The following is an 11,039-nucleotide window of genomic DNA, read 5'->3' on the forward strand; positions in this document are numbered from 1 at the left end:
ATGGCTTAAAGACTACGACAACATACAAGGTGAGTCTGTTAAGCCGGCGGCGTGGCCGCGAACGAGTTGTGGTTTTCTACAACATGCGCGGGAGCAGAACACCGCGTGGCGGTGAAAGTGGCGGAGGCAGGAAATCAGACGTGCGGGGTTCTAGTTCAGGCTTTGACTGCAATCGTAGAGGTGTCGGAGTGATGTTTGATGAGATCTATGCACAAGGTCACAACCGTGCTAGTCACTTACGCGTCGCCGTTTTCGTTCGGTGAGGGGGCCTTCTCCCCTGTGGTTCCTGATCAGGCGCGCGAGTTCGGCGCCAGTCTCTTCGGGCGTGCATTTAGGGAATGGCCTAAATGCATGCGCCAACTCGTCCACGATTCGGAAAGGTAAGTGGATCAACCCGTCGAAGTCTTGCTCCTCAAGGGGGTTCTCTTGGCGTTCATCCTGCAGGGTTAACTGCATCCGAGTTAGGTCATATCGAGAAATAATGTTTGAACTCACAAAGAAGTCGGAAATCCCCTGCCAACATTCGCCCTCTGTAAGTGAGGGGTGTCGCTTCCTCATCTCCATGTAGTAGTCGATCAATGTTACTGGCACCCCCTAACCCCTCCTCAACATTCTGTACAACTACCCCTACCGGTCCTGGTTGGTTCTCGATTGAATGTACCGTCTCGAACTCTCTGTCTTCGCCTTTCTGTCGTGGCTTGTGACGGCGCGGATGGTACTGTGCTTGAGATCGGCCTATGGTGACTCAAACGGTGCCACCGTGGCTAGAGACGTGGAGAGTTCAAGACGATACATTCGATAGAGATCTAACTGAGGATGGTGATGCTAGTTAAACCGAATGTAGAGGAGGGGACGGGATAGGCAGTGTCTGCAGGCTAGTGGTAGTGCCTGTGGCACCTACATAACCAGTGGCATGGGGCGAAACTTTCGCCAAGGAGGCACTGTTAGAGTCGCCACGGTTCAACCGTCAACCACGCTGCCCATGGGCCCCGATCGCAACGTCCTGAGCGAGCAGCACCAGGAAGCGGCTCCTATCCCAAGCCACTTCTGAGAGGGATGCAAGTCCATGACGTGTCTTGCCGCCCACTGGCTCCGGTGTGAATCTGTCGAAAACCTCGGTGTGGCCATTTCGTGTCCATCGGCGTGGCCATGTCGTGTCCATCGGTGTGTCCATCGGTGTGGACACGTCCTGTACCGGGCTTTACAAGATATTCAGTAAAATCACCCAGACTGAGAGCGTTGGGTGACAGGTCTCCGCAGGCTGCCAATCAGGAGAGGCCAGTCTGTTGGCATGGGTGCATGGATGTATTCATCTCGTGTGCTCGGCCTGTGGCTCGGAGTGATGGACGGTCCAGTGGATCCGCGTAGGTAGGCTCGCCCGACCTAACCACTATGGGTTCGAGCCCGTAGGAGTCTGGTCGTGCAGAGGGCGCAGGCACTCAGGATACTGCTTGGAGACGGACTCGAAGGCCTGGGCGACAGTCGTCAGCGTTGCCAAATACACTACATATGTGTACTCACCGCGTGCCACTGCGGCGGGAGCCCAACCCCGCGGGTGCGGTGCATGTCGCGCACCTTGTTGAGATAGTAGAAGTACTGGAGTCAGTGGGGTCTCGCCCTGCCAGACAAACCAGAACACTGTCCTGCGTGTAAGCGCGCGAGTCCAGCTTCGTCACTCACATCCAGCAGGGAAGCGATAGGGGGGTTGATGCGTGGAAACGGCGCCGGCGTGCCGCTCGAGGTGGCCGCCGTGACCGAGTTGCCGCCCTCGCCGTCGTGCGCGGGCTGGGTCGCGAGCGTGCTGGCAACCGCTTCGGTGGCAACCGCTTCGGTGGCAGCCGCTTCGTTGGCAACCGCTGCTGCTAGTCAGCTGTGTTGCGGCCAGTCACTGCTCACTCTTGTCCTCCTTGGTCATGGTGCCGCTGCTTTGGGTGGGAGTAGACGGAAGTTGGGTGTGGGGTGAGTGAAAGGGAGGAAGGAAGAGGTATTGGGCGTGGGCGGTTCGCTGGGCGTCAAAGGGCACGCGGTCCATGGCAGAGGGCGAGGACGAGTGGAGCACCGTCAACCGTGTCACACTGGGCGAGGGCACTTTGCTTGGGCACGAAGGTCGTTGCACCCTCGATGTGCCACAACCGATCCACGCGTCCACCCTCAACTTGTCCCACAACACCCACTCACTCAACATCCACTGCAACCCCGCCCATTCACACAGGCCACTACCGTCCCCGAGGTGAGGTTGTCACACCAGCCAGCCGACAGCAAGCTCACCCATCCAGGCCGTCCTCCGCACGACACTACCACCAGCGAGGGGCGACATTCGCCGCACACCGCCAGCTCTGGCCACTTCCCCAGCACCACAACCGCACAACACCGGACCATGCCCCCAGAACACCCCATCCCGTGAGCCCCAGCCCCAGCGTCACTGACCCCAGTCCCGAGGATATCGGCACGCGCGCGCTGCCGGCCGCGGGCGGTCTCGACCTCGACCGCGAGCGCGCGCGCGTCGTGTTCGACGAGCTCAAGCCGCTCATGCTGGCCATTAGGACCGACTACACCATCTCGCCCGAGCAGAGGAAGGAGCTGGGTCGGATCGCCGTGCGTCGCGTGCCTGCGCTGGCTGACGGTAGGCCAAGATGAAGGTCCTCCGCCACGACCCGGATGAGGGGGACTCTGATGAGCCGCCCGCCGCGGATTCTGCGTAGCCGACCGACGCGCAGCCAAGCAGCACGTCGAGCAAGCACGCCGAGATTCACGCTAGATCCATACAGAGATTACAAGGCTATGGCTATGGCTATGGCCATGGCTATGGCTACGCTACCGAGGCATCAGTCAAAGTCGTCGAGGCCGAGCACACGCGATTTCAGGAGCGACTTGGTCATGTTGGACTTGAGCGTGCGGGGAATCTCAAGCACCTCGATGTAAGAGCCAGGGAAGATGCCTTCTGCCGACGTGCCCGGGTGCCTGCCTGTCCACCACTCGCTGTCGACCGACCCGAGCACCACGATGATTTGGCCCTTGCTGAAGGAAAGGTCACCGGACTCGCGACCTCGGAAATCAAAGAGCGCAACGGCCCTAGCATAGCCCTCGTCCGCGGCCGAGTGCTTGCGCGAGTTTGCGGGGCGGCGCGGGGGCGAGTAGTCGCGTGATGACGGGGGGTCATCGTTGAACGGGTCCTCGGCGTCAGAGTAGCGCGACGGGGCTTGGTTGGATACCCGCCGGTTGCGCTCCTGCCGCTTGGCTGCGGCGACGGGGTCGTCTGGGACCTCGTACGGGGCCTCCCAGTCGCCGCGCGCACTAGCCCAGTTCCCACGGCCATTTTCCGGGACGACCGAGTTTTGGAGCGACGAGTTGGCGCGCGAGCGGTTGGGCTGCCTTGCCGGCGACCCAGTGTTGAGGCGCGCAAAGCTGGCAGTCACGCCGTTCGTGCCGGTCTCCCACTGGCCGAGGAGGTCGTTCTGGCTGCGCTCGGAGCGCGCGGGCGACTGCTGGCGCTGGCCGTCCCAGTCGCCGATGAGATCCGGGCTGCCTCTCGCCGGCGTGGACCCTCGCACAGGCGTGCTGCCCGACCGCGCGCGGCTACCGAGATCGGCGAAGGGCGAGGGTGTGGCCTTTTGCTCATACGGCCGGCTGACGACAGAGCTCGCGCGTGAGCGCGTCGCAGTAGGGTCGGCGTTGTACGTCTCGCTCGAGGGCCCAGTGATCCGCTCGTTCTTCTTGGGCGAGTTGGAGAAGGGCAGATAGCTGCTGGCACGTCTGGCCTCCCAAGGTCGGCTGGGGGGCGGCCGCGTGTCGGTCACGGGCGTCACGTTGCCGCTGCCGCGAGGGCTGCTGCGCCGGCCATTCCACGGGTTGTCATCGTACGGGTCCTCGACGCGTGGGTCGACCCATCGTCCATTGCTGCTGAACACGGCCTCGTGCTGGCCGGGCGACCTGTCCTTGTCCTTGTACCCGAGGCTCATAAGTGAGCCCGAGCGCCCGCGCCGGCCGGCCGGCGAGGTACCACCGGCCCCAACGCCCTCGCCAAAGGCGTACCCGGAGCCCTTCTTCTCATTGTTCCGCCCCCCGTTCCAGCCCGTGCCCATGGCCTGGGCATCGTCGGGGTGGTCCTGCACCCAGTTCTCCATGCCGGGGCGCGTCGTGGCGTCGGCGAGGACGTCGATGAGGAGGTACGCCCAGTCTGGGGGGTTAAACGCGCCCGTGAGGATCTGCTTGGCGGTGGGGTTGCCGCCGTAGGCGATACGGTTTGCGTCCTGGCGCTCGGCGATCACGCTGCCCTCGACCGACACGCCGCCAAAGAGGCCGCGCGTCTTGGAGTAGCTGTACATGGCCGCGAGCTGCGCCTTGGTGTTGACGGCGCCCGAGGCCTCGGCGTTACGCCCGAGCGGACCGACAGCCACCGAGAGGTTGCCGCCTAATGTGAAGCTGCCGGCGGACATGAAGCTGGCGACAGCGGAGCGGGACTGCGGGGTCAGCCGGCGTCTGGGCGGCCATCACCGGGCGCCACTCACGTTGAGCACGATCATAAAGTCGGTTACTCTGCGTGACGTCAGCAAATGTCTGTGCAGGGGGCGACGCCGCCAGGCCGACGGGCGACGGCGGTACTCACTCAGCGCCGACCTGACCGCCAAAGCCCATGCCCCCGACTGCCAGCGCACTCGGCGGGCTCCACGCTGGGGGTCAGCTGCGTCCCGCGGCCGCACTCACATCCATCGTCGAGGCGGGCGATCACGAGGCCGGATCCAGCGCGCGCAGACACCAGGAAGCCGGCCTTGGCCACGGTGAAGATGGCAAAGCCGTGTGCCTTTTCCAGCACGCTGCGGGGGATGACCTACACGTCAGCCACGGCGCGACGGCGCACGCACCTTGTCCAAGCCGTTGTTGTTGACGTCGATGAACGAGCGCACTGGGGTGAGCGGGGTTCCAAGGGGGCGACTCACCGATCTTTGCCGCCTTCTTGCACTCGTCGCGCAGTGTGACTGCCGGTCAGTCACCGTCACGTCCGTCATCAGCCGCCGGCAGCCGTGCTGCAGCAGCTACTCACGCGGCAGGGGGGTGTTGAAGCCCATCTCGTCGGCGGCGGTGACTACCGTGCGTTCGGGGTCGGGATGTCAGGCAATGTGTGCGATGTAGAGTCGTGTGGGAGTGGGAGCTGGGGGCTGGACGCGGTGTGATGCGGCGGGCGGGGTGGTGCGATGGGGGAGATGAAAACGTAAGGGTCTGGGTGTGATCCGCTGTCTGTCGGTACTCGGTCGGCTCAACCAAGGCAACAACGGGCGATAGCGACGGCGACGGCGACGGCGACTGCAACTGCAATGGTGATAGCGCGAGGTGAGAGATGAGACAGAGAAGGAGTGAGCAAGAAACAAGTCGAGGGATACTCGCCCGTCGTCATGTATGCTTGGTGCTTGCAGCTGCTGCAGTCGGCCGGCCCATGAGCCCATCGGCCCGTCGTGTCGCCGTCGTCGTCGTCACCCCCCCCTTACAACCTGCATCCGGCGGGCGGGCGGTTCCTCGCTGGCCCAGCTCGCTCGCCCTCAGCCTCGGCCTCCGGATCGCACATCTTTTTCCTCAAATTCATAATCGACCACGCACGCGGCGTGTGGGGCAGAGGCTGGGGGTCGGGGGTGCATGGGGTGGGTGACTGCACAGCGCGCAGCTGCAGCCCCCCGCAGTCGGGCTCAGAGCGGCCAAAAGAGACCATGCCAAGACCCATGAGACTTCTTACCCAGATGGCATCCCCTACGTACTATCAACGCGTCGTCGTACCATCCATCGTACAAGTGCACACCCGTGTGTGCTGCACGCACACGCCAGTGTCACCAGCGCAGCCCCGCGCCGCGCCCCTACTTCTTGTCCTGGCCCAAGCCCGCTGCACTGCATTCGTGTCAGCAACAGTCGAGCCGCGTTCCGCCCACGTCGGCCCGACGTCACACTCACTGGTTGGTGGCGACCTGGATCGCGCGCGCCATTGTCGAACGCACACGTCCGTCCTCCATTGTCAGCAGGCCGGCGATCGTGCATCCGCCAGGGGCTGCAGGGGTGCATGGCGGGGGTGTGGGGGATAGGCAAGCGCGTGGAGGAGAAGAAGGAGGAGGAGGCGTCAGTGATTGTTTCGGCTTTTATCCTCGGCCCACTCACTCGTAACCGTGTCCTTGAGCTGGGCGGGGTGCAGGCCGGCGTAGAGGGCCATGCGGCCGGTTCCTTGGATCGCTGCGGGGTGGTGTGAGCGTGGGGTAAGGAGGAGGGTGAGCAGGTGAGACGCGGGGCAGGCGGGGCAGGTGGGCCTGAGGCGAGCTCTGTAGCTCGCCTCGAGACCACGGTCGGCCAGGCTACCCGCCTCGCGCTCGCTGCGCTCGCACTCGGCGGCGCACTCGGCGCGGCGACTCACTCTGCGCGGCAATCTCAATCGCCTCGGCACGCGGCAGGCCCATCATGACGCCTCCATCGGCCATTGCCTCAAGCACAAGGGCGACAAACGCGGGCCCAGACCCAGCGAGCGCGGTACACGCGTCAAAGTGCTTCTCGTCGAGGAAGCGGCAGCGACCGCACGACGTGAAGATTGCGAGGATGAGGGCGCGGGAGCGGGCGTCGGGGAGCGGCGTGACGATGGTCATGCCCTCGCGGATCTGGCGTCAGCTCTGCTCGATCGACCCCGCACCCACCTTGCACGGCGTGTTGGGCATGGCGCGCACGACCTGCGTCGTCTCGGGCACCCAGGACGTGAGCTGGCCGATGGTGACGCCGGCGCAGATGGACACGACAATCTTGCCGTCGACGGCGTCGTACATGCCCTTCTCCTGCATGATGCTCTTGGCCACGTTGGGCTTTGAGCAGATGATGATCACGTCGGCGTCCTTTGCGAGCGCGACGTTTGACCCGGCGCCGAAGCGCACGTCGACGTGCTGCCCGATCTCGTTGATGCCCGACAGCGTCTTGCGCAGCTTGCGCGCCGTCTCCTCGCGGCCGACGGTAGCGATAAACTTGGACGGGAGAGTCTCCTCGGGCGCGTCGAGGAAGAGGGACGCGGTGGGGGTCGAGATGCCGGACGACGGCTCGCGCGGGGTATGCCGCCCGTCTGGGAAGGCCGACAGGCGCGCCTCGAGCGAGGTGAGGACGCCCGAGAGGATGGCAATGCCCATCGTGCCGCAGCCTGGATGCGTGAGTGGTGAGCCCGAGATAAGCGCTTGTGCTGCGCGCACCGGGCTCGCGCAGCGCGCGTGCAGCCCGTGCAGACACCTGCCTACTCACCGACAACGCCCAGTGTGTAGCCCATGATTGTGTGTGGTAGTGTTGTGAGGTGGAGAGCAGAGCAGAGCGATAACAAGTCTCGCCTCCACGACGGTCTTGTGCCCTTTTCCGGCAAATTGCGGGCCGAACAAATCCAAATAGTTCGAGTCGATCACGCCGTCGTCATGGAATCCGTCCCGAACACATCTCTCGGCGGCGACACCTCGTTCTCCCATACCCACACCACAATGTCCAAGCAAGAGGTACGTGCGCCCCGCTCGCCGGGACTAACCCCAGTCCTCAGCCTACCCCCCGATCGAGCGCGGCGCGTCGCTGCTCCTCGCCTGGCGCCTGGACGGGCGGCGCGTCCTCCTCATCGGCGGGGGCGCGGTCGCTGCGAGCCGCCTCGGCTTCCTCCTCCAGTCCGGCGCGCACGTCACCATCGTGTCCCCCGGCCCGCTTGAGGCCTCCATCGCGTACCGCGTCGCCACGGAGCCCGACCACATTACATGGCACGACCGCGCGTACGGGAGCAGCGAGGGCGGCGACGTGAGCGCCGACGACGAGCTGCCAGTGGGCGACTACGACATGGTCCTCACGGCCGTCGACGACGTCGCGCTCTCGCGCGCCGTGTGCCTTGCGGCAAGGGCCGCCCGCACGCCCGTCAACGTCGCCGACGTGCCGCCCGAGTGCGACTTCTACTTCGGCGCGCAGGTGCGCCGCGGCCCCCTCCAGGCGATGGTGAGCACGAGCGGCGCGGGGCCCAAGATCGCAGTCATCGTGCGGGACTTGGTGGCGGACGCGATCCCGGAGAATGTGGAGGACGCGATTGAGGGCGTCGGCGCGCTGCGCGCCGAGCTGCGCGAGCGCGCGCCCGGCGTCGGGGGCGAGCTGTCCAAGCGCCGCATGCGCTGGATGATCGGCACGTGCGACGCCTGGACGCTGGGCGAGATGGGCGCCATGAAGGCGCCCGAGGTGCGCAGGAGGCTCCTGGACGACGGCTGGGAGAAGCACAAGGTGCTCGGGCCTGAGGCCGTCGGCGTCGGCGCGAGCGTGTCGGCGCGGGTGGCCAAGGCGCTCGACGGGGCTGGCGCCGTCTGGGCGGCTGGCGCGGGCGGCCTCTTCACCGGCGCGGCCGTCGCCACCCTCGCGACGCTGTACTTTGTGCGGAGGTAGAGTGTAGCGGACATAGCCCGCGCGGAGACTAGCCGCCCGCCCTGTAGCAGTAGCAACATGCACACCTCACACCCACGCACACACCCAAGCAATCAATATCGTACTAGTACAAGCTCTACGAGATACCCGCGCTACGCTCGCAGCGCTACCGCGTAATCGCCTTGCGGTCCGAATCCCGGTACAGCCGGTGCTCGTGGATATACTGGATGACGCTATTTGGCAGAAGGTACTTGATCGACATTCCGCGGCGAACAAACAGGCGGACCTTTGTTGATGAAATGTCGTTGTAGATGAGTTGTTTGATGACGATAACGTTGCGTCTGGCGGGGGTTAGAGGCGTCGAGCGACGTTGGGGCCAGACTCACCGGTGCTGATACAAGATGTCGTGGGACAGCAGGAAGGCCCAGACGTCGGATCCGGTGCGCTCGACAATAAGGCAGCCGAAGCGGCCGAGGATGTGGTGGAGCTGGGGTGTGAGTATGCCTCCACGCGCCTCGCGTCTACCGCTCAGGCCGCGAACACGCTGCGCGTGTCCGCTCGCTGTACTCACATCAGGCTCGCTCCACACACCGGGCTCGCCGAAACTCTCAATGAGATCGCCGCCGGCCAGGAGCATAATCTTGTATTTGCGCCTCGACCCATCGGCCATGAGCACGCCTCCCTCCTCGCCGTTGAGCATCTCGTCGAGGTGGTCGAGCACGACGGCCGTGCGCTGGTACTCTGGCTGTCCGGCCTCCCAGGGATCGACCATGAGCCACGTGGAAGTGTGCTCTACGGCCAATTCGCACATGCGGACACGGTGGGCGGCCGGCGCGAGTCCCGCTTTCTTGTAGTAACTCGACACGGGCGAGTAGTAGCCCGCCATGATCTCGTAAGTCTGTGATTCTACGATTTCATCCTTGGCCATTTCGAACATGCGCAGGTGCAAGTACGTCGGCGGCGAGAACGAGCCGCAGGCCACAATCACGAGCGGGATCTTGGACTCGTCTGCCGTCAGCCACTGCCACACGCCACACTCACCCTTCATCGACTTGCGCAGCCGGTGTTTGGGGAAGCGGTAGTCTGCCTCGCCGCGGAGGTAGGCTTGGGAGCTTCCCTCGGCCGGGCGCGCGCGGTCGTCGGCGTCGGCCTCGCCGTCGTTAAGCCCGGTGAGCGCGTCGAAAGCCGCATTCGACCGCTCGCTCCGGCGGCGCTGCTTGCCGCCGACCTCGAGATCCGCCAAAGCGGCAACCACCACCTCCGTCTCCAGCACCTCGTCGCTGTCGCCCCCGCTCGGCTCGGTAAGCGGCGGACTGTCGCGGTGCGGCGAGGCCTCGGAGCGGCGCTCGGCAGCGGGGTCAAAGTCCGCCGTCCCAGTAACAGGCGAGGGCGGGTTGCCGAAGCGGTACCCGCTCACGAGGCGGCGCGAGCGCGCGCGGCTGCGCTCCTCGTCGCCCGACACGTCTGCGTCCGACGCGGCAGTGTACGCGCGCTGCGGGACAGGCGCGCGGATCGTGCCGCGCGAGCTGGAGCCGCCGCCAGCAGCGCTCCCCGACCGCCGCGAGCCGCTCGCGCCGAGCGTCGCGCTCGTGCCCTTCTCCCCGACGTCGCCGTCCTCATTCAACACGGCCGTCGTGTTGGCCGCCTCGCCGAGCGCAAAGTGCTCGGGCTCGGAGTGGTCGTTTGCTGCGCCGGCAGCAGCGAAGGGCGGGCTAGGTTGGCGTCAGTCGCGTCCGCGCACGGACCCGCGCACGCGAGCAGCGCGCCCGTCGGCTGAGTCATAAAGGATCGCCCGCGGCACTCACGAGTCGGCGTGGAAGCTGTGCAGCCCGAGGCCGGGGAGCACGGGCGCCGGTCCTTTGAAGCTGCTGGTCATGATCTTGTTGCGTGCCATTGTGCGTTGGGACAGGCAGTTGTTGAAGCGCGGGGGAGGGGACGGGGCGGGGGGGTGGGGCAGGCAGGCAGGGGAGGGGGGTTCGGCCGGGCGGGTGGGTGGGCAGGCGGTCGAGTCGAATGTATTTGGTCCCGTCGACGGATTTGGGTGGCGCGAGCTGACGTCTTAAGAGCCTCTCGGTCTTTGTCGTCGTCGTCGTCGTCGATGATGAGGATGTCGTCGTCGCGGGCGCCGATGGAGCCGGGGCTGTCGTACAGTGCAAGCACGCGTAGTGTACAGTGTCAACAACGAGGCAACTTTGCTCCAAGGTCATGAGGTCGACATAGCGGCCCGATGCCCCGCTCGCTCTGGCTGCATAATCAGGGCTGTTGCGGGCTTCACCTCCTCCCTCGTACCCCTCCTCTCCCCCCAACACAGCGCAACCTTTACCGCCGGTTGTGCCCTCTGCAATCTCCGGTTCTGCAAACGCCCGCGCGCCCGTGCTTGCTCGGCAGCGCCAACTCCGTGACGCCTCCTGCCTCTGCTCCGACACCTGCAAATCAACCCTTCCGAACACGACGGGAGCATTTTCCTCCAGTGCCCAGTGGCCAGTGGCACAAGACCTGCCAAGCCACGCCTCTGCCTCCACTTGCTGCTCAGCCACTCAGACACGTCCATTCCACCCACACCCGACTGCGCCAAACGTTGCCGCGATAATCAACTGGGGCACCCGCACCCAACACTGCACACTCCGGACCGTCACCCGAGCCCACGGTTGCCACCG

General features: G+C 65.1%; 6 protein-coding genes across 6 annotated transcripts; 2 read left to right on the forward strand and 4 right to left on the reverse strand.

Annotated features, from left to right (window-relative positions):
• Window positions 1–1,390: 1,390 nt before the first annotated feature.
• On the reverse strand, window positions 1,391–1,915 carry Q8F55_007000 (uncharacterized protein; the record flags this gene model as incomplete). Its single annotated transcript, XM_069355440.1, has 4 exons — window positions 1,391–1,471; window positions 1,522–1,596; window positions 1,681–1,856; window positions 1,897–1,915. The coding sequence occupies 4 exons, from the start codon at window positions 1,913–1,915 to the stop codon at window positions 1,391–1,393; spliced, it is 351 nt and encodes a 116-aa protein (XP_069207511.1).
• Window positions 1,916–2,377: 462 nt separating this feature from the next.
• On the forward strand, window positions 2,378–2,702 carry Q8F55_007001 (uncharacterized protein; the record flags this gene model as incomplete). Its single annotated transcript, XM_069355441.1, has 3 exons — window positions 2,378–2,400; window positions 2,433–2,595; window positions 2,628–2,702. 3 exons carry the CDS (start codon window positions 2,378–2,380, stop codon window positions 2,700–2,702), a joined length of 261 nt encoding a protein of 86 aa, XP_069207512.1.
• A 123-nt stretch (window positions 2,703–2,825) lies between these two features.
• Q8F55_007002 (uncharacterized protein) lies at window positions 2,826–5,066 on the reverse strand (the record flags this gene model as incomplete). The annotated part of the gene is made up of 7 exons (XM_069355442.1): window positions 2,826–4,460; window positions 4,509–4,536; window positions 4,607–4,670; window positions 4,705–4,828; window positions 4,863–4,903; window positions 4,938–4,976; window positions 5,042–5,066. The coding sequence occupies 7 exons, from the start codon at window positions 5,064–5,066 to the stop codon at window positions 2,826–2,828; spliced, it is 1,956 nt and encodes a 651-aa protein (XP_069207513.1).
• A 777-nt stretch (window positions 5,067–5,843) lies between these two features.
• Window positions 5,844–7,273, reverse strand: PRO3 (delta 1-pyrroline-5-carboxylate reductase; the record flags this gene model as incomplete). The annotated part of the gene is made up of 6 exons (XM_069355443.1): window positions 5,844–5,874; window positions 5,938–6,031; window positions 6,139–6,210; window positions 6,389–6,626; window positions 6,663–7,150; window positions 7,249–7,273. The coding sequence occupies 6 exons, from the start codon at window positions 7,271–7,273 to the stop codon at window positions 5,844–5,846; spliced, it is 948 nt and encodes a 315-aa protein (XP_069207514.1).
• Window positions 7,274–7,475: 202 nt separating this feature from the next.
• Window positions 7,476–8,403, forward strand: MET8 (Bifunctional dehydrogenase and ferrochelatase; the record flags this gene model as incomplete). The annotated part of the gene is made up of 2 exons (XM_069355444.1): window positions 7,476–7,490; window positions 7,525–8,403. The coding sequence occupies 2 exons, from the start codon at window positions 7,476–7,478 to the stop codon at window positions 8,401–8,403; spliced, it is 894 nt and encodes a 297-aa protein (XP_069207515.1).
• Window positions 8,404–8,548: 145 nt separating this feature from the next.
• Window positions 8,549–10,276, reverse strand: NMA1 (Nicotinamide/nicotinic acid mononucleotide adenylyltransferase 1; the record flags this gene model as incomplete). Its single annotated transcript, XM_069355445.1, has 4 exons — window positions 8,549–8,723; window positions 8,769–8,869; window positions 8,954–10,094; window positions 10,188–10,276. 4 exons carry the CDS (start codon window positions 10,274–10,276, stop codon window positions 8,549–8,551), a joined length of 1,506 nt encoding a protein of 501 aa, XP_069207516.1.
• Between the last annotated feature and the right edge of the window lie 763 nt (window positions 10,277–11,039).

Source organism: Vanrija albida, assembly GCF_041260175.1.
Source record: "Vanrija albida strain AlHP1 chromosome Unknown contig_5, whole genome shotgun sequence".
NCBI lineage: Eukaryota > Fungi > Basidiomycota > Tremellomycetes > Trichosporonales > Trichosporonaceae > Vanrija > Vanrija albida.